We start from the raw sequence: 25546 nt of genomic DNA on the forward strand, positions 1-25546 counted from the left end.
ATAGAGACCAGACAGTGTGTAAATAACCAAAAACTATGTATACATTAGATAAAAAGTAGTCTGAAAAATGACAAACAAAAGACTACAATTGACATTGACTTATAATGTATCTACTTGTGAATATTATCAAAGAATCATATACTAGGTCTATCTATCAATCATAAAAATAATCGAACGATGGATGATCTTTTGTTATTGTTGCAGTTGTTGTCGTAATCTCAAGGAAGAAATCTCTTACCTGCCACCATCCAAGAAACACAAGCTCGTCAGAACTGGCATTACTTGGGAAGACAGGTGTCAATGACTCCCTCCCCTTGTTATCGGTGTCAAAAATCACAAAAAAATTAACAACCTAACACAGATCAAATTTTATGTTTATAGATTGAGCCATTTTTTTACTATAATGTTTACATCTTTTAATTCAAAAAAGATCGGACAGCATGTCCTTTTGTAAATTGGATCAATTTTTGAATGCCATCTCATTTGAGACCCCCACATGAGGATTAAGGATCTTGTAACACACATTGGATTGATTTCAAAGTACATTACTAGCACAAGAATTATGCATTTATTCACCAAAAAAGGATATCATTAAAAGCACTTTACAATTTTGAATTCAACACTGTATACTTACCTTCAATAAGAGTGAGTTCCTGTATAAGATAGAAGGATAATAATGTTGTGATCTGAAGCATAGTTTGAGCATGTTAAGATATATTACCTTCAATAAGAGTGAGTTCCTGTATAAGATAGAAGGATAATAATGTTGTGATCTGAAGCATAGTTTGAGCATGTTAAGATATATTTAGCACCTCATTAGTTGACATTCCAATTAATCTCAATCACCTATTGTAAGTGATGTAATCAGTGTATTTGTGTCTAGTGTTGTGTGATTGAGAGAGAACCCCAACATTTAGGTAAAGCCTAGTTGAGCCAGAAATAATGAAGAGGTGGGAAAGCTGGTCCTAAAACCATGGTTTTAGGCCAACAATGAGTAATATCTCATCAATAAATCAATAAAATTCAATCCAGATTCAGTCAAATTCCAACCTATCAAATGGTAAGACTGAAGCCCAAATATTAAATTCGTTGCTAATATTTCCTATAAATAATTTGCCAGAGTTTTGTTTACATTTTGGCCTTATTTTCCAAAAGTCCAGTCATTGCCATATCCTCGGAGATCCTCAATAGAGGTTTACGCCAAGTACATCAAAGGTATATGTCCAAGAACCCATATATTATATCCCGGTCTTTTTAAACTTAGATTTGGTCCAAATGAAATAAAATATAATCTATGGACTTCTCCAAGTCTTTCGGAAGATTTAGCCATATACCTTTTGTAAGGTGCAGCGGAATGAATGTTGAACTTTGCTCAAGATGAGTGCTCCGAACTGTGCTCAAGGGTTCCCTTTACTTATAAAAGGGAGAGCCTTCCGTTCCTTTAGTGAGAGAGTGCAATGGACACAAACAAAGTGAACAGACACTGTGAATGGAAGTGCATGAGACTGAGAGATAGAGAGAGAAGAGAATACGACACCAGAGACATTGTAAAACCCTCCTCCGAAGGCCCCACTCTCTATGGCGAGAGCGGTCTACTTATGATTGCACAAAACTCTACAATGCTTGGACTTGCCGACGATGTCGACGACAATGAGGACGACGATGAGACGAGCTGAAATCTGCAAATGCTAAGGGCTGAAATTTGCAAATCTTTATCTGTTGAATTCTGACTCTATGTCGATGACGACGATGCGACGACGACGCGCTTAAAATACAAATGCTGAAATCTACGTTTTCTGGGTTGAAACTGTAAACCTTGATGAATCTCATCGTGCGGCGAGGATCTGCTCTGCGGGGAGGTGAGATCTACGAGGTTCAAGGGTTCTACTGCTGTGCTTGACTATTAAAAACTGAAAACACTGGTCTTCTTGTTGGTCTTGTTGCGAAAGTTTGCAAAAACGTTGATGGCTTCTAGTTGAGGCAAAAACGCTAGGCTGAAAAATGGTCCTGCTGCGGTGAATCTGCTAACGCTAGGGCTTCTACTTCTTGTTATCGCCAGGAATCTGCAAGATCCAAAAACGCTAGCTGATCTGGTCCGAAAACGCTAGGTTTATGTTGTGGAGCAACCAGAGGATATGCATCTAATCTAAGTGTTTGGACATGCATGGTCTGCGAACAGACTCACAAAGGTGCCAGATCACTTCCTATTCTAAACTGAACTGAACCCTGGTCATGTTGTAGCTTGTCCACAGACACATAGGGTTGGATTTGTCATGCAACATCCCCTCCTTTTCAAAGTGAGGTACTGGTACCAAACTGTATGGCATCGAGGGAAATCGCCAATAACATCCGGAATCCTCGAAAGGACTCTTCACCGGCCCACTCTAATGTGTGGGTCGTGCGATACTCGAACTTAATAAAGGTCTGTAACGCTTGCTTCTTTGGGAAGTGCCGAAAACACAAAGTCTTATGTGGCTCCTTCGATGCTTCAACTTCATCTAGAGTCATGCTTCGTGCTTCTTCAAGAATCTCCATGGTTGAAAATTCCTGAAACCACTTCCAATAGAGTGTCGTTCACCACACACACGCAAACAATGAGATCGAATCTTTTCTTCTGATCTAAATCAATCAACTGTGGCAAAACACAATGGAAATCCCTACGCTTGATGCTCAATCTTTCTTGTGCTCTTTCTGAAACTGTGTCGTGCCAAGGGAGAGATATGGAATGTGACTTCCTTGAATGCATACTTTTCAGCTTTTCATGAATAATCATTATACACCAGTGCTCATTCATGAGTGAAACGTGCTCAATGTACAATATGTCATGCCTAGCAAAAGGGATCACATAAAGACAATGACCAAAATACAAGAAACGATCACGACTGAAACACTCGTTCAATGCGAGCTGATGAATCATTAGAACACATAGTACTTCCTGTGAGGGTGCTTTGGACCTCGACTCGAGAGCCAAGATCGATTCTTCCTGAGGGGGGTCTTTGGACCTCGGCTCGAGAGCCAAGATCGGTTCTTCGTGATTGATTGAATCTGCAACGAGGTTAGCTTCGCTAGAAAAAGCATCAACTAAACCATCATTTTTGTGAGCAATTACATCATGGGCATACAAATCATCATGCTCGTGAGAAATCACATCTTGATCATCATGCAAATCATCATGCTTGTGAGAAATCACATTGTGAGCATCATGCAAATCATCATGTTTGTCATTCAAATCATCATGCAAATCTTGTGTGTCATGCTTGGAAGAAGAAGAGACTAAGAGAGTCTCCTTTTCTCGAATCTCTTTCATCTGTGCCTGCACTTGAGAAAGGAGTCGCACAACTCTTTCATGTGTTGGTCGCCCTTCTCTTGTCTTGCTTTGTTCTTACGATCAAATTCTGCTTGTCTTACTTTGGCTTCCAAGCGTGCTTGCTCGAGCTCACGTGCTATGGCTGTCATTTTGTCTTGGTACTGACGATCAATTTTTGTCATTCTTTCTGTTGTTCTTGCATGGCGTTCTAACTCCCTTTCCATAAACATTAGATCTAAAGCCTCCATAGGAGTTAGTGCAATCCTTGACGTAGATTGGGAAGGGTCGGAAAAACCTCCTGGTGGGGAAAATTCTTCTTCGCCTCTCTCATGCTCATGACCTCTAAGCGAAGTATCCATTCCGCTTCGAGTGATGACCATCCACTGAAGTCGTGGGTTCTTGTAGTCTTGGGTTCTTAAGTTCACGACGAACTTGGGTTCTTGCGGGTCTTGGGGTTCTTTAGGGTCTTGAGGTTCTTGGGTTCTTAAGGTTCTTAAGGTTCTTCTTTTGCTTGCAATATGTGTTAGAGAAGGATCTTCTCTTCACCCAAGTTCTGCTCTTTTCCGTGGACGCACCCCTTGGCGGCCTTGCGCTCACACCAAGGTTGCTTTTTCCCACCTCACATCGATTGGCCGGCCACTAAGTGCACGGTCCGCTCTCAATGAGTGAAAAGAGGCACAAGGAGAGTCTGGACAAGCCCTTCTTTCTTGAGATTCCTGTCACTCTTCAAAAACACGATTAAGAATTGACACGCCCAAGGGAACTTGGGTTACATGCGACCTCAATAAGCAAAAAAATATGTGGTTCTTTCCTTGAGTGATACAGAACACTGTCAAAGCTCTGATACCAATGTAAGGTGCAGCAGAATGAATGTTGAACTTTGCTCAAGATGAGTGCTCCGAACTATGCTCAAGGGTTCCTTTTACTTACGGAAGGGAGAGCCTTCCGTTCCTTTAGTGAGAGAGTGCAATGGACACAAACAAAGTAAATGGACACTGGGAATGGAAGTGCATGAGACTGAGAGATAGAGAGAGAAGAGAATACGACACCAGAGACGTAAAACCCTCCTTTGAAGGCCCCACTCTCTATGGCGAGAGCGGTCTACTTATGATTACACAAATCTCTACAATGCTTGGACTTGCCGACGATGTCGACAACGATGAGGACGATGACAAGACGGGCTGAAATCTGCAAATGCTAGGGCTGAAATCTAAAAATCTTTATCTGCTGAATTCTGACTCTATGTCGATGACGATGTAGATGACGATGATGCGACTACAATGCGCTGAAAACACAGATGCTGAAATCTGCGTTTTCTGGGGTGATACTGTAAACCTTGATGAATCTCATCGTGCGGCGAGGATCTGTTGCAAGAAGGTGAGATCTGCGAGGTTTATGGGTTCTATTGTTCTGCTTGACTGCTGAAAACTGAAAACGTTGGTCTTCTTGTTGATGACGATGGCTTCAGGTTTGCAAAAATGACGATGGCTTCGGGTTGAGGCAAAAACGCTAGGCTGAAAAATGGTCCTGGTGCGGTGAATCTGCTAACGCTGGGGCTTTTGCTTCTTACTATCGCTAGGAATCTGCAAGATCCAAAAAAGATGGCTGATCTGGTCCAAAAATGCTAGGTTTATGCTGTGGAGCAACGGGAGGATATGCATCTAATCTAAGTGTCTAGACATACATGGTCTGCGAACAGACTCACAAAGGTGTCAGATCGCTTCCCATTCTAGACTGACTTGACTGAACTAAACCCTGGTCATGTTGTAGCTTGTCCACGGACACATAGGGTTGGATGTGGCACGTGACACCTTTGTACAATTTGAGTCTATTCTGGGCAAAAAGATTTTATACGCGTATAAAGTCTATTTGACAAAAATTAAGTTAAATCTCAACCCAAGGTTCTCTTTTGTGTGTACTCAAAGCATATGTGCTCAAAATCAAGTTTGATGTCAATGATTCACCAATGCACCTCTTTTCTTTGTTTTTTGTAACAAATTGCAAAATTCTCTTCATATGTAAAGTTGGCTAACCAAATGGTATAGAATCTTGTAGTCAAGCTTATAGACACCTCCCAAATGGCTTAGTGATGACAACATGCAAGATATTGCCCAAATCTATGCTGGAGACATTATACGCGTATACAGTCTCCTGTCTCAAAATCCAAATCTGTTTCTACCTTAAGTTCCCCTACTTATCAGCATCATGTACATGTGTTCATAGAAGAATTTAAAGTTTAAAAGTGCTTACAAACCCAAGTTTCTGCTTTTTTCAGTTACAACCACTCCGAGTTTTGTCTTTTGGTCTCCAATTCTATGACAAAGTTTCACACTCAAGGTGTTCCTAGGGTATAAATACTCATTTGAACATTCTGGTACAATCAGTTTCCACAAGTTTGGTCTCTTGTTAGCCCTTGAGACTTTATACGCGTATAAAGTCTAACCTTGCAAATTTCATTTTTTTATGCACAGGGCCCTTTCTGATGCCTTCTTATGCTCTCAGCAATCCTCAATCATGCAAAAAAAATTATGAACCTTGTTTTGCATTGTTTCAACTAAGAATCACTCTCTTTTCAAGATTTCAATGCAATCAATTAACCCGATCAAATTTTCATTGATGGACAACGCTAGATGAAGATCAATTCATCTACCTAAAGCTACTCCTAAACATAAAAAATTGGGCTTTTGCAATTGTAAGTAGATGAGCACTTAACTGACACACACGGACTAGCCAATGCTTTTATCACCTCTTCAACCACTCAAGCTCTCAAACCAATACAATTATAAAATAAAATCATCAACACAGGTGACCAAGGCAAGACACACGCTTCCTATCACCTCTCTATAGGTCCAAACTAAACTAAGATAGAAAAGAATACTTTGGCACACTAGAGGAACTCTCACCTCATAGGATTAGTCTAAGGTCACCTACCTAGGGCTTTGTTCCCCGGCAATGGCGCCAATGTTAGCAGATATGCCGCGAGCTGACGCTAGCATAGCGAGAAAAAACCCAATAACTCTATGTCGGCCAAGGGAAAAGCTTAACCGTAGGTGCATGGAAACAAAAAGATGGGTATCAATCTCCTTCTCGACCTTCTAAGACAATCTCTAATCGAGGAAATCAAATCCAAACGTTTTTATGCACTAGTGAAAGCAACCCAATCTACGATGCTAATGCTATCCAAATCTATGCCAAATGCATTCGAAATGTCACAAAACTCACAAGATATACTCTCCTTGTCATGAGATCAATACCCTATGGAACGTGACTTGATAACCGACCTCCAACTACCTCTTGCGATAATCACGTATAAAAACATGCAGCAAAATACAGGTTACCATTTTTCGTGGCATATGGTCTTAATGCGTAGTCCTACTCTCCATGAATCCATAGGTGTAAAGAACTCACCAAACGAACACCTAGTTTGCAAGAAAACTCATCCAGAAGCTCGTAGGAGCTCACTTCGCGTCGTAGTCGAAATCGCACACTCTTGGCGTTGAATGGAAGCCCTCGCCGTTGCTAACACGATGGTGGTGTTTCTTTAGCAATGTACCTTCCGTAGTGCGCGTAGGGGAGAGAAGAAATCACACTTTCAGACACCACGCACAGTGATAACCGGATTTAATTAATTCAAAAGTTGGGTTTAGTGTTACAAATATTGATTTATATACATTCCTCCATAGAGGCTCATTCCCACAAAGTCTAATGGCTACTCAAATATTACAAAAAGTATCAGTTCGGTTCAAAAATAATGGTACAACATATTGGGGAAACTTCTTCTGTGTTCCGTCGTCAACAGGTGGGAAAGATAGTCCTAAAACCATGGTTTTAGGCCAACAATGAGTAAAAAGTATCAAAATATCTCACCTCAATAAATCAATAAAATTCAATCCAGATTCCAACGTATCAAGCGGTAAGACTGAAGCCCAAATATTAAAGCTAAAGGGTCATCTTCCGTCGCTAATATTTCCTATAAATAATTTGCCAGAGTTTTGTTTACGTTTTGGCCTTATTTTCCAAAAGTCCAGTCATTGCCATATCCTCAGAGATCCTCACTAGAGGTTTACGGCAAGTAGACCAAAGGTACATGTCCAAGAACCCATATATTCTATTGATTTTAGTGTAGACATGTTTAAAAACCAGAATCATTTACAGCCTCTATAAGCAAGTTAGTGGTTTCTCCATAATAAGTGGTTTGTGTACATACACACTTTCATGTATCTGTGACTCCATGATTAAGGTATGCTACAACTTCCCCATATTTTACATTCAAAAACATCAATCGGTATCATCATCTACCAGTCAATTCCATATGTGTGCATATATGTAAAAATCTACCAAAAAGTCTACGAGCATTTTATTTGTAATATCATCATTTTTTTGAAATCAACCACATATAGCATCTCTTGACAGAACATCCCTAAGGTTATAAATGTAAATCCACATAGTTATCCACATGTTATTTCAAAAATTTCAAATCAGAGCGTATTTCAAACTCGGTTATTATTGGCAGATCAGCCTAATGTGTTGTATTTTAGATGTCAACCAACAAACCTCTTCATCGGAAGTATCATCAGCAGGTAGTGTTTTAAAGACTAGTTTCACACCTTTATTTTCAAGAAGAAAAAAACTTATACACACTGAGTAGGTGCATAGGCACCTACCTGTATGTCCATCGGATAAAATAAGAGAGAAAAATGTTGCGTAAATGTATCTTTCTATCATTCAAATGGCGACAGCCCCATAGAGGTTGATTGGCAATGTGCAAAAACCTTCATTTATCGCTTTTTTGTCTGTCATCCAGATATTGTTGATCCCAAAGGGTAGAGCTACCCTTTGTTTGAAGATTACAGAATGCTGCTATAGATGTCTTCCTGTGACAATCTGTGTGTGTGTTTGTGTGTGTTTGTATGTGTGTGTGTGCGTGCATTAGGCGAGCAAGAAGTGGATCACAAACTTCAACCTGGCCAGAGCAAGTGCCCGCAAGCATGCGTGTGTGTGTGAGAGAGAGAGAGAGAGAGAGATAGAGAAAGAGAGAATTCCTCCATGCATAAGTGAGGCTTGGCATAGGTCACCGGGGTAGGGGTGTGTGTGTGTGTGTGTGTTTTCGCTGGTGCGCCAAAAGCAAGACTTAGAACCTTCCCAATCAGATAAAGCCATGAGGTTTCATCATGCGAGCTAAGAGAGAGATGTGTGCACGGTAAGCGTGAGGGACTGTGATGTCGTGAGCGAACCAAGCTAGAAAAAAAAGGGCAGAGGGGGGGGAGGGGGGTAAGCGAGAGCAGGACAGGAGGGTGAACCAGGAAAATTGGCACTTTATGAGAGCTTAAAACATGCAAGCGGATATGAGCATTAGCATGGGACTTTTTAATGAGTGTGAAGGCTTCTATTCATCTGCACAAATTTGGCATTCGATGCACAAGGAATGTTCTTAACCTTCAGCAGTTATGTGGGTGAGTATGTGGGTGGCTCCACTCTTAAGCATGCGTAGTGCCTTAAATGATGCTTATCCACATCCCTTGGGGTAAAAATATATTGTCTTGTCTAGAGAAGTGTGTGTGTGTGTGTATGTGTGCGTATAAGGGTGGGGTATACAATGATAGTTGAGGACGAATTCCTTTCAAAATATGTGTGTGTGTGTGTGTGTGTGTGTGTGTGTGTGTGTGTGTGTGTGTGTGTGTGTGGGGTGAGCAAGCAACGCTTTTTGGTATGGCGAATAGGAAAAATCAATGAGCAACTCTATGTGAGCAGTAGCTACAAAGAACAAAAATCAAAGCGCCATGCAAAAACGCATGATGTTGTTAATAACACGTCCTAACTCTCCTAAAAAAGTAATTCGGTGCATTTAAAGATATGGACGTGCCACCATCGGGCCACAACCAACTTTGGACATGAGGATTGGTTGTATTTTAGAATGCTTGAGCCATGGTAAGCATATCCATGGAAAAATCCAATAATCCTTTTAGTTTTATCAATATGTCCTATGTTTAAAAACATTTTAGATGGTCGGCTAAAATCGCAACGATACTGGATATGTTGATTATTCCTACGATGAGTTCTCAAATGACGGAACTTATCAAACCCTATAGACATAAAAGTAGTAACATCGATCCAGTGTGGTAGATAATCACATCAAGAAGACTAGGAAGAGGTGTGTAAGTCAAAATTTTGGCTAGATTGTAGGAGACGACCAATGTTGCCAAAAGGAGGTTTTTATTAATCACAATACCAAAGCATATCTATAGATTGGTGTTAAGAAGCTACACAGGGCTACACGTTTTTGAGATGGTAGATAAACCAATCTTCAAGGGTAGTTCCATAGTTACTCCGTACTCCCTAGAGAATTAATATTGTTGGTTGTATTGGTAACCAAGGATGTAGAACTTTCTTGTAAGCACATTAAAATCGATATTTCATTCACGTGTGTTAGTAATCCAGCCAGGTTGTCAATGGCATATTCCACCAATGTAATGTGTGTGTGTGTGTGTGTGTGTGTGTGTGTGTGTGTGTGTGTGTGTGTGTGCGCGCGCGCGCGCGCACAACCGAAGATTAAAAACTTGAGGCTTTACGTTAATGCTTCGTACACACTAGCGCTCCAATAAAGCTTCAATAAGCGTCAAATTTTTTATGGCTCCCAGATCTACAACTTGCTTGATACTATCGATGCTATTACAAAGCTTTGCAAGCTTCAAAAGGTTACTTGCCCGCATTATAGATTTGCGATTTCCACCCCCTCAAGACTCAAGGGAAAAAATCAGGGATTTCTAATCATCGAGCAAAAAAAATCGAGCGAAGTCACATTCCGAGCAAGTCCAAGGGTAAGCAGCCACAATAGAAACAATTGTGAAATAAAATAATTATGCCATGCATGTTATTTTCATTAACACAAATATGTGAACCAATGGAGACAAATTTAGATTTTAGAATCATTCATAAAACATAATACTTCACACATTGCGTAATTCTAGGTGATCCTCTCCAAAATAGGCAACCACAAATTTGGCACAAACATTTCCCAAAAAAAGTCAACACATGAACTCTAGCACCTATGATGCTATCCGAGAACCTCCTAAAGCTTGAAATAGCTCTACTTTTGTAAGTGCAGATTGATGCACAAACTCATGAGCAAAGGAGTCCAAACCCAAGATTCTAAAAAACACAAAGTAGATGTGCTTGCAAGGCACATATGCAACACGTTTGCTATCATGCCTTTGAAAATCCTCACATGAGCATCCAGGGAAGTCTGCAAGTGTGATAGCATACGTAACACCTTTCTCCACCGATCCAGCTGTACTAACATGAAGCACATGTGATACATTCGAGACCACAATTACCTCCCTTACTAATTTGGCAGCCATAGTTCTTCCCTGCGCAATCCTATCGTGAAAATCTCTTGTAAGTTTTGATCTCCATCTAACAAGTTTGCCATCTCTAAATTTTGGACGAAATGAACTCGGTGTGCTCCCACTTGTTTTAACATTGCGACTACACTCAGCATTTGCATTTGCTTCTTTAAGAACAAACCCATTGTTCAACAACATTTCAACTTCAGATGGCTGCAGATTAGTGCCCTCATCCACAACCCAAGTCCCAGGTGCAGGTCCTGGAGTGTTACTACTGTTGCAGAACCATACAAATCCCTCAACAATGCCTCCTAGATTGGATCCTTTTGCAGGATATCTCCGCCTTCCCCAGAAGCTTGGTGTAGGCACTCCGTGTTTAACAGAAGGTGCAATTTCATTAATAAACCTACCACATCTTGTTGTATGATTTGCAAGAACGCCAAAGCATGTCATTTTTCTCCCTGGCTCAGTACGCCTAATTGCCCACAGAGTCCGAGACACTTTTTGCTCCAACCACACGAGGGGAGCTGTGGAATCTTTCTGCTGTGCACTCCTAGGTAGCCCATTTGTCGTTGTGACTGTCACATACTCAGGTCTGTGGCTATCATCTTCTAGAATTTCATCAGGCTCCACAAATATTGGTCTAGATCTTCGAACACTCTTTTCCCTCATTGATTCTCTGTTCATCTCAGGACTTGGCATGCTCATCTCCCTCAAAGAAGAATTAGCCAGGTCTATGAGCTTCTTACCCGACCCACTAGCAGCATGTTGACTCATAAACCTTGCAGCCAAATCTACCACTACTGGTCCAGTGCATGTGTTACTCCCTTTAAGGTATGCATTGTATCTAACACTCTGCAACACAGCTAGAGCCATATCTGCACATGTGGCTTCATACAAACCTATACTAGACTTGTATCCAATAGCTGCACGCATGCTAGCATGCTTTGCCTCAGCTAGATTGGTTCTTGGCACAAAAGCACCTGCTGCATCTTGACAAACAAATCTATCACCCCAATGAGGCACTCTTACATCCCACCAAGACAACCATGTTTCCAATGATGGAATCTCTGACTCAATGGCATGCCCAACATGCCAAAATTGTCTAATCTCCTCTTTACAAACATTTGCAGCATTCTCTGTGGAGGCATGCATCCACTTTCGGCATTTAAGTTTGTGCTCTTCTTGGTAAGAATTTCGGATACATTTTGAAGTATGCCTAACCATACTTTGCTCCCAATGGAAAACGCATGATCTTTCTTTCTCAGGCATTTTCTTATTTGCACCGCCAAAGTAAACCGTGCGAATAGCAATCCAATTTGCATTAGCCTCATTTGCCATGAAACCTCTAAACTCGGGTTTTTGGAATCCCAGATCCATCACCACCTTGTTAAGCATTCTCCAAAACTCAATCTGTGCATGCTTATTTTCAACTGTAAATTCACATATTGCAAAAGTTAAAAGTTCTCGAACGTAAGGATCATATACATGTGCTGACATAGTAGGCCATCCATCAACTCTATGCACATGGTCAAAGTGTACCCACATATCTTGCAAGTTACCTCCAGGACGCATACGATTCACCAAGTCCACCCCACTACCTGGACCCATTGTAGACATTTTGAAAACATGAGGTTGTTTCTCTGCTCCCAACTGGCCTGGAAAAAGAACACTGTGCAGGTATGGGTATCGGCTATTGCTTTTTAATTTCAATATGGACTCAAATCCCATTGAAGTGATGCCCTTGGCTTTCTTGGTTGTTTCCAAAATCTGCTGCACACGATGCTTATTAGAGAGTGGAGTCACTGTGTCAAGGAACGTGACAAATTCATCTTCGTCCAAGGCAGTATTCCTAGAGGAACTTAGCCCCATGAGCCTATCCATTATTATCTCTTCTGTTGTTACTCTCTCCAATTGTTTGGCTGTTGTCAAAGGATCTAAAACTGCGCGTGCAAGCAAAGCTTGCGAAATAACCTTGTCAGCAGCTCTTCTTTTTCCCTCAGCCATTGGATGCTTGTGATAACCAAGATGAAGCACACATCTACTAACAGACTCCTTTTCAATAGGGATGCAATAATAAATGACTGCAGCACAAGCATTTACACATTTTGGTATCTGATGACAATGGACACACACAAGCTTTCCAAATTCTGCTCCAATTAATCCCCTTTGTGGTGCTCGCGATAATCGTCCCTTCCATTGACTCTCATTTGGAAGCTTTGTTCTCAAATGATAACTACAATCAAGATTGACACATCGCAGATGGCCACAGCATCTGCTAAATCGCACGACACCTTTGAAAAAATCAATGCTACAAGTCACATATTCTACCCAAGAATGACCATCAAAACGTTGCTCCATACCACTCATACTTGAGTTTTCAGTTTGTGGAGGTAACTCAAAAGCAATATACCCATCATACTGAGATGGGAGCTCAAACACTTGCACAACTTTCTGAACTTGACTCAAAGCCACAACCAGGTTAGTTTGCAGTGGTAGAGTTCTAATGAAGTCAATTACACTCGCACATGGAAGCCACATGTCGTCTAATTTCTCTTTGATCACTATCGGTGAAACCTTTGAGCCATCAACATTAGGCAATAGATAAGAGGTGACAAGAATCTTGTAAAACTGTGAAACTTCGTGGTCAAGGGTGTAAAATAGTTCCCCATCATTGTTTTCTCTGGTTTCAAGATGGCCAGTATCTCCAGACAATGTAAGGGGACATAGAGCGAAATCAACATTTTGAATATCAAAATGCTGCTTAATTGTGGCTACCTTGATCTCTTGGAACCGATTGTCACATAGAAGAACAAGCTTTTGACCTCTCTGGGTTCCGTAAACAGTAAAGTGTCTGCTCATTGCTCCAAATTAGACAGGAAATAGCGAGAAAAAAGAACAGATGTAGTGGGAAAAGAAAGAGAAAAGGTGATACTCGCCACAATAATATGTGTTATTTAGTATAACATTTTTTATATTTTCAAATGTTATCAAAATCGTAGTCGGTGCTTGCTTTTTCATGAGCATAAAAAATATTTTAACAATGATTTGTATTTGAAGATCATCCTTGAAAACGTCGTAGGTGTCAGAGTCTTAAAGTCGTTACTGACAGCCATGTCGAGATGAAGTGTTGAAAAATACAATATACCTATAACGTGGAAATAATTGCAGACTAAAAATAATACAATTCAAAAAAATCATACTTAAACTTATCAATTTTCTTAATTTTTTTAGAGCATTTAGTAGTGATTCTAAATGGACTATAGTATTTTCTTGTTTAAATCTGTGAAAAATATTGCCTTAACATATTAAAATTTGAAAAAAATATCGCTAACTTTTAAATATTTTCCTTTTTTCACGCATTAAATAGTGATTCTAAATGAACACAAGCTAGATTTTATTGCTCCAATTTCCTTGCTCACTCACAGCTCTTCTTGCCTTTGTGGGCGTCCGGCCAAGTTTGAATCTAACATCTATCCTATTGAACCTAATTAATTTGGCTACTGTTGGCGCACAGAGCTCGGGCCATACCTGCGCATGCTCGCCGCCTCCAACCACAGTGCTTGTTGCGGGTAAGTGAACCTCTTCAGTCGCTTGCTACTCTTGCAGTTTATATCAATTCCTTGAATGTTATTTCGCCCTCCTGCTGCTCCTCAGCCCGCACGTATTCCAATGGGCAAAGGGCTGGTTCGGTGCTCCAACCAGTCCGCGCCGGACTGGTTGGAGCACCGAACCAGCCCTTTGCCCATTGGAATACGTGCGGGTTGAGGAGCAGCAGGAGGGCGAAATTTTTGGTCAAATCTATTCTACAAGATGGTTGATTTGCGCTGCAGTTTAGAGTTTTGATGCTTGGAATTGCAAAATTAACGTTGTTTAGTATTGCGCAGCATATTGAAGTTCAATGCTTGGCAAAGTATGATGCGATGCAGTTGATCCTGCGCATGGTCGCCACCTCCCTCGAGTCTGCATACTGCCTGTAAGAAAGCAAGTCTAACGCCTGTCTAGTGGGTAATATGCCGCCTGTCTATTGCTCCTGGGCCCGTGAGAACGCCTATGCACTAAGGGCTGGTTCAGTGCTGCAACCACTGGTTGCAGCACTGAACCAGCCCTTGTTGCATTTGCGTTCTCGCGGGCCGAGGAGCAGTAGACAGGCTTTTTTTTTAATGCAAATTGAGTTCGTTTGCGATATTAACATCGCTGCAGATTTTAATATTAACAGCGTTGTGACATAAGGATTTCTGCGAATGAAGCGCATTAGTGAAGCCAGTGCTTTTGTCTAGGCACCTGCACGGTACAGGATGGTGATTTTGTACTCCTTTTATTCATCAACTAGCATAGACTTGTGATGGTATAAAGAATGATGCCAATTTTTAAACCCTAATGCAGTGAGAACAACAAAGGGAGAGTGCAAAGTTGAATTATATGCAGTGAGAGAACATCATCGACTCGATACTAATTCTATCGTCAATACACTTTCTCGGAGTTATTTCTTCCATTCCACGGCCTGCTACGACAAGGAGATGCCACCTCGTAAACGACCCCCAACTAGGTGCACCCTTTATAACAAATCCTCAACGTCTTGTTGAAGCCAATGGCCATTCGGTTTCACGGAGTCCGGAATGCTGCTAGAACCAGTCCGCGCCGGGAACCAGTCCGCGCCGGCGCGGACTGGTTCTAGCTGCATTCCGGACTCCGTGAAATCAAATGGCCATTGGCTTCAACAAGACGTTGAGGATTTTTTTGATAAATTTTCTATGAAAATGTTGTTATTATGTGATTGCATTGACTATGAGACATCTTGCTCAGTGTTGAGATGCCAAAAAAGAAAAAGGCCCCAGTCCAACTATTGGAGTTAGACAGCTGTCAGAACTGTTCCGCACCGGTGCAGAACAGTTCCGACAGCTGTCCAACTCCAACAACAGGACCGGGGCCTTTTTTTTGCTAAAATTTTTTGATATGATAATAATTTACGACAATGTCCTTTTAAGTGTAAGGTATATTATATGTTGCTTAGAATTGTTTGGTTCAGTATATTTTGTGTGAAGTCGCTTGTCTACAATTTAAGTGGTTAGTATGGATTGGTACTGACAAAAGAAAGGAACATATTCATTAGGGTAGGCAATTTGTATGTTTAGTCTTTGATCTAGTTAATAGGATGAAATATTTTGGGTTTGATTCTAGGCAAAAGTAGATAAATTCTAGATCTAGATTAATTTGAGTTTGTAAATTTATCTGTAGTCCTGCAACTGGGAGATGTTCTCGTCGAAAGGGCAAAGAGGCTATGCCTCTTGTTCCTATATGCAGTGATCAGGTCAGCTCTGTGGCAGTCACAGAAGACTTCGATGACAATGATTTTATTGGTGATGAGAGTGAGAGTGCCGACATTGGATTAGGATCAATGAATGAAGTTGATGCTCAAATAGCTAGACAAGAGGCAACTTTGGAATTGGTTCCATTTCATATTGCCCCAGAAGTTGGGCCGTCTGCTGATGATGTGGATGATAGTCATTTGCATATGGATAGAGGAGAGGACATTCTCAAAACCACCAGGGTTTTTAGTTGTTTTGAGTGTCCTCTAGTTCCTTTGTGTAGACTCATTCCATATGCTCATGTACGTGGCCTCAGATCAGATGTTTCTGGCTTGAAGGCTGCATTTGCCAGAGAAGGTTACATAAAGGAAAAAGGTGCTTTTATAGTTTCACTGCAAACATGCCACAAGGAACAGACATTGTTGACAGGTAATCATTGTTGTTTCAAAGTAATTTTATGGATTGACATGTTGCTTTTTCTTTAGAATGTTTAAGGTTCTTTTGGAGTCTTATTTATTTTTTGAAATAGATGATATTGTTGAGACATGGGACCCACTTTGGAAAGACATAAATAAAGAGTATGAAGAGGAGTTAGCTTTGCAGCCACAACTAGAGTCACTGTTTGGTAGAATGTTCTACGTGTGGGAAGGCAATCACAGGACGGTAGCTTGGCAAGCAGCTGTTAGAGAAATGTTTTCCAATAGCAGAGAGAAGCATTGTAGGGTCTTGTGTACTATCATTGACCCCACAAAGGTTTCCGAAATAGCATTATTGACGAGCTTGCAACGCATGAATTTGTGAGTGACACTATACTCTTGTTATTAGGTAAGATTTAAATGATTGAAGGTTGACTAACTTACTAATATTTTCATCAGTATGAACACTCATGCTTTAGTATCTTCTCATCTAAGAGATGAGTTGGTGAATTGTGCAAACATTTGCTCTTCGGATCATGAAGATTACCTTCGTGCATTACCGGAGAATGACTAGAAATTGATCGACACTCTACGCAAGAGAACCACAAAGGGAGAAGAGCCATGGCATCCTCTTACACGAAGATATCTAGCTAGGCTTCTTTTTTATGTAAGTGTGTTTGACATTGGATCTCTTTTTTGTATGCTTTATCTGAAGCTGTTTGTTTTAAAAAGTAGTAGTTTATTTTGAAGGTTCAAATGTCAAAAGAACTACACACTAAGCTAGAGAGCAAGAAATCATTGCTTTCTAAAGAGGACTTGAAAAAAGAAGAGACTAAGATCATGAATGATCTTTATTATAAATATTCAGATCGTGTAGAGAAGGTATATAACGATCTCTTGGTGTTTTTTTTAATACATGGTAAGATGCAATTTTATTTTAATTGAATAATGTCCTTGTTTGGTAGATTCTCAATATTGTTGATCCAAGGTTAGGAAAGGATTGGTTTGATCGTGTGATGAGCCTTCAATGGGGGGAAGATAGTTGGGCCACTCTAGAGAAACTTAACTTGATTGCTCTACATGATGCTTCCATAGAAAATAAAAACCTCTGGGTGTCCTTACTAGAGGCAAGCAAGATCACTCGTGCTGCTTATTGCATGGTGAAAGGAGACCACAAGTTTCGAGGGTGAGCATCTTTATGCAAATGGTTTATGATTGAACTTGTGAATGTTAATAAGAAGTTTGATTCTTCTCTTGCATGCTTGGTGTGAAAGGTGGTTAAAACGAGAGGGAGCTTTGCAAAGTATCTTAGAAAAATCTAAGAAGCTTCTTGTGGACTATGTGGATGTGCCTGGAGGGATTGATATTCCTCCCTCGTGCACCATGGATATGTTTTACACGGAGATTGTGGTGGAGGGAAGAAAATTCTTATTCCCTCTTGAGGTGGCTTTGGAAAACAAAACGAAGGATGTAGAGTTGCAAGCCTTAAAGAGGATTGACTATTGCCGCATGGCTTCTCAGCGACTAGTTTACAGGTAGATAATGATTTGACTATTTTTGTATCATAATATATGCTTCAACTAATATAGGGTATGCATTCCTTTTTGAGTTTAGAATAATTCTTTGTTGTCTTTTGTAGATACTTTGCTCACCTCTTGACCATGCATCACATTGTTGCGATACCTGTTCTTGCACGCTCTTGGACACACATTGAGAGCGGTGAGGGATGCATGTATCCACCAACCATGCATCAGCTCTCACAGTGGGAGCTTGATCATTGCCCTTGGTGGATTGACATGGATAGAGGCCATGTCCTTGCTAGAGAGAGAGAATTGCATAATGTGCAGTTTAAAGGAGCCGCATCTACGGATCTTCCACCACCCAAAGCCACAGATGTTGCTGATCCATCTTCTCAATCTCTACCATCTCGTCCACCTACTCGAACTTGTGAGTTAGATTCATTCTCACTTTCTATGTGTCCTACACTTTGCTAATTTAAGAATTATTAATAATTTTGACACTTTTTTCTAAATTTAAGCAACAAGCTTTTTGGATAAGAATCAGAATGCATCTGCTACTACAGACCATGTGATTGATGATCTGCCGTCTATCTTAGGTATAATCTTGTTTTTTATTGGAGTCTTGTTGTTGCAGCTCTATTGTATTACTCATATTTATATAGATAATGTGTTTGCTCATGTAGAGAGTGGGGGCACACAGAGATTGCGACATGCCCTACATTTTGTGTATGCACCATTGCCTATTCAGCCTGTTGTGCAGAATGGTTGCAGTGATAGTAGGTGTGTTGCTTTGCATGGTGACTATATTGCGATTGGTGGGGATTTTCGTAGCGGCGTGCAGTCTAGATCATGGATTCATGTACACGAGCATATGACTAGAGCTCGATCCACAGATATTACATATCGGAGGAGTGGTAGATCAGTGTCATGGGCAGCTGACTTTATCTTTGTTGACTTACCTTTTGGAGGCTTTCTACACTCACCATCACCTCAACCTACATGGGATACATGTACAGAGGATCATGTACGATCAATTATTCATTTGAGCCATAATACCCTGGCGGACTCGGGGTGGCTACTTGTGATGGCGCCTCTTGCAGGTAACAAAATTAGTCCTAGATATTGATATTGTCATTAATATGTTCAGTTTTAATCATTGATGGATTTTGTCCTTGTAGGAGACACAGTCTTTTGGGTTGAGCGATTTTGCAGGGCATCGGAGTTGATTATTCATCGACGTGTGGTGGTTTTGCATCATGCACCTTATAGATATGTAGAGTCATTCGGCGAGCGACATGAGGTGATCACTCTATTTATAATTTCATGGTAAGTAAGAGCCAATGTGCAGCTTTTGAAATTGGTTTTTTTGCTTCCTTGTAGTGCGACACTTCTATCATGTTCTTGGTCCACAGGCATGGACCACCCCCACCACTTTACATTGCAGAGAGTGCTTCTTTGTTTCATGGACTAGGGATGAGTGCGATGGATAGCACTATGCGCCACTATTTGCCAGATTCAGGTCGAGTCCTTATGGATTCCGGATTGCCATGGAGAGGGTCTGCACAGAAGAGCCATACTTTTGTGGCATGCTTTATTGAGTTGTTGTGTCGTCCTGGGGGGTTGTGCCTTGAGTTTGGATGTGGGACGGCTCTTATTTTGACAGGTTGTTTGGTCTCTGGCCGTGCATGTGCATCTCTAGATTTTGATGAGGCACTTGTTTCTACTTGCTTGCAACCCTTGCTTCGACCAAGGAAGAGAGGGAGAGAGGATGCGACCACATCGATGTGGTGGACGACGGAGACCGTCCCGTGGGTGGGAACCCTTGTGATTATTTGTGAGATTCCCATTCTCGACTTACCACAAGACATTCATAGTGTTTTTCTTTTGTTTGGGTTATGTTAGTAGACATTTATGGTTGATTATCTTTTTGTTGTCTTCCAAAACATTGTATGATTCATGGCTAAACATTGCTATTACCACTTGTAGATTTTTTTGCATATGAATTTATGGGTCATGGTTGTTTTGTTGAATTGAAATTTTGTGTGTATTTTGTTTCATTGAAGTGCATTACCTGAATATATCGAGGCGGAGGCGAGACACATGACATTGGACCCACGTTACGATGGTCGTCCAAAAGATAGGCCTCGAAGACGGCATCTCTTCATAGATGATGAGTGTGCTTCAAGTTAATAATTTGTATGTATCCGATGGTATAATGTGGTTTGGACTATTGATCCATAGTGCAGTTTAGTAATGTTTTTTAGCATTTCTTTCTCACATGAAGTCCCACATATTTTGTTGGGTACCTTCTCATGTCTATCTCTCGTGTATACCAAGATGTCTCCACAATAGAGTGACTTTGTTTTTGTTTGTGTGTGTGTGTGTGTGTGTGTGTGTGTGTGTGTGAGAGAGAGAGAGAGAGAGAGAGAGAGAAGTCTCATTGGGTTGGCACACAACCATCTAGTGCAACTACTTTTTAGTTTTTGCGAAAAAGAATGTAAATTTAATTTCATCCATTTTTTAAACCAGTTTTCTTCTTGAAAACTAGTTTGTCTTTTGACTTTTAAGCTAGTGATAATATGTTAGTTTATTTTTTCAGAAACCTCTAGTTATAGCAGTGGTCTAGTATTATGACCCTAGGAGCCTTGGAGGAGCATCATAGGGAATGTATGTGATGTTTCATTGTCGCAGCTCCATGAAAAATCAAGAAGAGGTGGTGGTAGTAAGTGGTGTGGCTACATTTGTGCTAGTAGAGTGACCTATTGTCAACTCATATGGTAGAGTTTGAACAAAAGTTATTTAATTAAATCTGGCACTCAATGTATGGCAACCATAGGTCTCTCGCCTAAGGATAGTGTTCAATTGCATTCTTTCTGATGGGTCTTGCTCGGCTTTACCATTTGCTCGGTAAATTTCGCTCAGTCTATTGTAAGACTCGAAAAAATCTATGCCTCAAGTGCTACAATGAATGAGTTGTCTTCGTCCACCATCCACTTAATTTTATGGCACTTGATTTGAATCTCATCCCTTTGCTTTATATGTAGTTAAGCTTCCAATGATTGCCTTTTGATCTTCCACATGGATTGCTGCATGCTCTCAAGCTCTCCCTGTTTCCACCTAATCATGGACTTTACATCTTGTACTCTAGCAGGCGATTGCACCACCAATTTGTCCATGATCTCCAAGTCAAGCTCTACCCATGATGTATTTCCTTTTACCACTAATTCCTTGCCCCCATAAGCTACCTCTTCGTGTGACAATTCGAATTGACCATAACCATGGATTTCTACATTGTTTCATGTTGGCATGTCAAAAGTTGTCTCACTAACTATATTGGAACCCTTCTCATTTTGTGCCAACCAATTGTTAAAGACTTGCTTGCATATAACTCTAAAAAAGAAGGCTCTAATGCGCAACAGTTCACTCTACTGCATAATCAAATCCCTCACGAGGGGAAGCATCACCACAACCCACTATGGATTTCAAGGCTCAAAACAAGGGAGAGTAAGAGACTATTAACCCTACATCTTTGAATTTTCTCCAAAAACCCATAGCATGTTGCTACCTCACAAGACAGCACGTGGTCTCCACAAGCAAAACAAGACAGACCTGTGAGACAACTCGCAAGGGACGACTACTCCCCATAGGCCAAAACTCGCAGATCCTTGGATGAAGCTCTTCTCTCTTATCTCTATCTTTGCATGTCCGTAAGCTTAATAACATTATCCCTTTGCCAAGTCCTAAAATCCACTTACATCTTGACTTACCATCAATCTTGTCTAATAACTCAAGGGACCATGCCCATAGATCAAGTCCCCCTACCATCCATAAGCCGCGCTGAGAATCGAGATTGATGGTAAGTCTTGAGAGTCCTCGATGCCTTGAGAGTCGAGATTGCACGTAAGGGCCGAGAGGTAGTGGAGGGTCTTGAGATGACCTTGCAAAAGGAGACCCGTAACATTCACCCCTCCCCCCAAGAGAGCTTGATGTACTCATTGAGTGCATTACCATCTGATACCATCTTGTCCAACATTGTGACACTTGTGTCGTTATCTTTTCATTATGCCTCATTTAGTACCAATACACCAACTTGGAAGACCATCTCATGTCTGCCCCACTATCACATCCTCCTCAACTTAATAGGTTTTAGTAGAATACAAAGCCAAAGCTAATATTTCTTTAAACAGTTATTTTTTATTTAAACGATATAGTGTAGAGTAAAAACAACAAAGTAAGGCATCCCCAAAACTTTACAACAAATAAGATTACTAAAGCAACAAAAAACACCTTCCTCAATTACTGAAAATCCCTTTGCAAAACACTGTCAATTTTTACTATGTAACAAAGCTACAATATATGTTCCTTTGCACATGACATCAAGATTGTGCAAATTTCCGGTTTGCATATGTACAAGGAGGAAATCCGGCCAGTTAGGAAGAAAGAGTTCCCCAAACACTGATGGTGTAGCATGACTGCCACTATTGCCACCAAAAGAATGCCTACTACTCCAAAGGTTGCCAATAACGCAAGCACTTCATAGGTAGACTTTCAAACTACAAATCAAAACACCTAAAGAGAGCAAAAGAGGGCTCATATTGCAAACAAGAGGGTAGAAGGTAGAGGATAGAAAGCAATGGTGCTAGGATGTGATGAATGGTAGATTGAAAAGCTATGATTTCTTTCGTGTTGTTTAGGACCTATGCCCAAATGGGGCGATAAAAGGCAGATTGAAGAGATAAGTAGTGTTCACCAAAAAACCCATATCATCCCACAAACTCGATGTAGAGGCACGACTGGTTTGTAGCCTTGCCCCTACTCGCCCCACACGCACTGGCACGACCCAACTCTTAGGAATCAATGGAAAATGGAAGAGCATTGGAAATCAACCCGTCTTAAGTGAAAATTTTAAGGTCGTGAACGGTGCGAGGAGAGGTAGAGTAAGAATGTAAGTCTGATATCTATCACTCCGTGGAGGAAACCCATCTGCCCGCATTCACAACTCCCACTCATACTGAATGGAAAAAGGGAGAGCATTGAATATATCCATCTGTAGTGAAAATTTTAGGGTCCTGAATGGCACAAGGAGAGGTAGAGCAAGAATGTAATTTCAGTATACATCGTCGTGTAAGATGATCCCATCTGTATGCGTTCGCAACTCCTGTGCATGCTTGTGCCTCACCTAGGGCCACTAACTACCCATGTCCATGCACCCATCTTCAACTGCCCTCAAGATGCTATTTGACCTCCCCAGGCATCAACAACCTGCCTTATACACTCAATCGACAAAATGCAAGGGTTCGATTGGATTAACTATCAATATCAGATCAAGCAAAGCAACAGAGCTGGGAGAGATCTAGCATCCAATAAATTTCTGGAACGCCAATGTAACTGCTCATCACTGTCGTGATGAGAGAAAATGCCCTCCAAATCCCTCATCAATGATGGTATTCCACTTAAACCTATCGTGATGAGAGAGAATGGGATCTGAATCCCTCATCAAGCATGCATTCGAAAATGTATGACACAGGCAAGGCTGCAAATAATAATGTACAAAAAACTCTTGCCAACCTAGAAAGCACAAAGGAGTCTTATCATCAAGAGTTGTCAATATTAAAGGCAATGATCTATGCCATTCACATAAATTGACCTATAGATCTGCATCTTTCAGCAATTGAGAGTCCCCATTTATTGGAAAACTTGCCATGAGAGCGAGGGTTTCTTATCGTAAGGCTTCGACATCCAAGAGCTATCTCAAAAACACACATAGAAACTGGATGTGCCTTAATGCTATATAAAAATTAAAGGACAAGAACTTGCTTTCAACATGAAAGGAGATCAGAAACGCATGACAGTAAAAACGGCAGCCTGATTAAAGAGGCCTCAGGCATGCATGGAGGAGAGTCTCACTTCTTGGACTTGGCGTTGCTACGGTCAGCAGCATTGAAGGCCTTCTCGAAAGCACGCTTGTCCTCAGACCACGACTCGCCATACTTGAAGCCGTAGGACATCATCTCGTTAAAGCTCATATTGTATCCGCCGCTGCCGCCCTTCTTGCTGCTGCCACCACTACCACTACCACCATGGCCATGGCCATGGCCGGCCTTGCCTGCAGACGTAGAAGTGGAAGAGGTGGATGAAGTAAAGGAAACAGAAGAAGAGGAAGACATTTTTCGGAACTGTACCCGTAGCCTCACACTTCTCTATTTATAGACAACCTTTGCCCATTTCACACGCGCCCGGACAATAATCTTTTCTTTTCGCCCGGAAACTTCAAGTGGAAGAAAGCGCCACAATTGTTTCTATTTAGGGAAAATTACCAAAATACCTGTACTTTGTGGAAATTCCGAAAATATCTCTCAAGTTTCAAAAATTCCTAAATTCTCAAAATGTTCTTCAAATTTTCCAAAATACCCCTGGTTGTGATATTAAATAATTTCAAAAATATAAGAAGTTGTCATAAGAAGACAGACTATATATCGATACAAGAGACCTCAAAGCAATGATACATAGCGAAGCGAGGGGCTCTCTTCCAAATACAATCACCTACACATGCATCTTGAAGGCGTGTGGCTCAACGGAAGATACTTATACGGGCACAAAGATTCATCATTATATTGTTAGTCAGAGGCTGTTGAAAAAGAATGGCGTGCTTGGCACTTCCTAATGTGCGCTTGAGAAAGAACAAAAAGTGCTTTATGAGCTTCATGTCCAGAATGTCGCCTCCTGAATGGCACTGATTGCAGGATGTGCGCAAGAAGAGCAAGGCTATTCAAAAGAGATGTGGTGCTTGGCATTGCCTTGTCGATATATATGCCAAATGTTGTGCGCTTGAGAAAGAACAAAAAGTGCTTGAGGAGCTTCCTGTCCAGAATGTTGCCGCTTGGAAGGCACTGATTGCGGGATGTGTGCAACAAGAGAAGGGACATAAAGCTCTAGGCTGTTGCAAAGCAAGTGTATCTCTCCAAATTCAATCACATGTACTTTCGTCTTGAAGGCATGTGGCTCTGTGCAAAGGCTCGAGCTGGAGCTTCTTGTCCGCAGTGTGGACTCTTGGAATGCATTGATTGCAAGATTTGCCCCACATGGGCAGGTCCAGAAAGCTCTAGTTTTTTTTCAACAGATGCAAAGCGAGGGGCTCTCTTCATATGCCATCACCTACACATGCAAAAAGCTCTAAGCCGTTTTCAGCTTCCTATCTGGAGTGTGGACTCTTGGAATGCTCTGATTGTAGGATTTACCCCACAAGAGAAAGCTCTAGTCTGTTTTCAGCAGATGCGAAGCGAGGGCCTCTCTCGAGATGCAATCACCTACTCATGCATCTTGAAGGCATCTGGCTCTACACAAGATGCTAATATAGGCACAAAAATTCACAATTATATTGTTAGTCGAAGGCTGTTGAAAAAAGATGTCGTGCTTAGCACTGCCTTCATCAATATGTATGCCAAATGTGGTGCGCTTGAGAAAGCACAAAAAGTGCTTGAGGAGCTTTTTGTCTGTAATGTTGCCTCTCGGAATGCTCTGATTGCGGGATGTGCGCAAGAAGAGTAGGGCTCTTGAAAAAAGATGTTGTGCTTGGCATTGTCTTGGTCGATATGTATGCCAAATGTGGTGCACTTGAGAAAGCACAAAAAGTGTTTGAGGAGCTTCTTGT

General features: G+C 41.1%; 1 protein-coding gene and 1 long non-coding RNA gene across 2 annotated transcripts; one reads left to right on the forward strand and one right to left on the reverse strand.

Moving 5' to 3' along the window:
* Positions 1-21: 21 nt before the first annotated feature.
* LOC147418547 (uncharacterized) lies at positions 22-24075 on the reverse strand. Its single transcript, XR_015187276.1, has 2 exons — positions 23803-24075; positions 22-238 (listed from the first exon to the last, which is right to left on the reverse strand). It is a non-coding gene; the product is annotated as an uncharacterized LOC147418547 (long non-coding RNA).
* Positions 15932-16444, forward strand: LOC147418548 (uncharacterized). The gene has a single exon (XM_086506480.1). It carries the CDS (start codon positions 15932-15934, stop codon positions 16442-16444), a length of 513 nt encoding a protein of 170 aa, XP_086362606.1.
* Positions 24076-25546: the final 1471 nt, after the last annotated feature.

Source organism: Adiantum capillus-veneris, chromosome 30 (assembly GCF_014529385.1).
Source record: "Adiantum capillus-veneris isolate H3 chromosome 30, ASM1452938v2, whole genome shotgun sequence".
NCBI classification, from domain to species: Eukaryota; Viridiplantae; Streptophyta; class Polypodiopsida; order Polypodiales; family Pteridaceae; genus Adiantum; species Adiantum capillus-veneris.

Coding starts and splice junctions, on each gene's coding strand:
- LOC147418548 (XM_086506480.1), top strand. CDS start 15,932: ATGCCTCTTGTTCCTATATGCAGTGATCAGGTCAGCTCTGTGGCAGTC.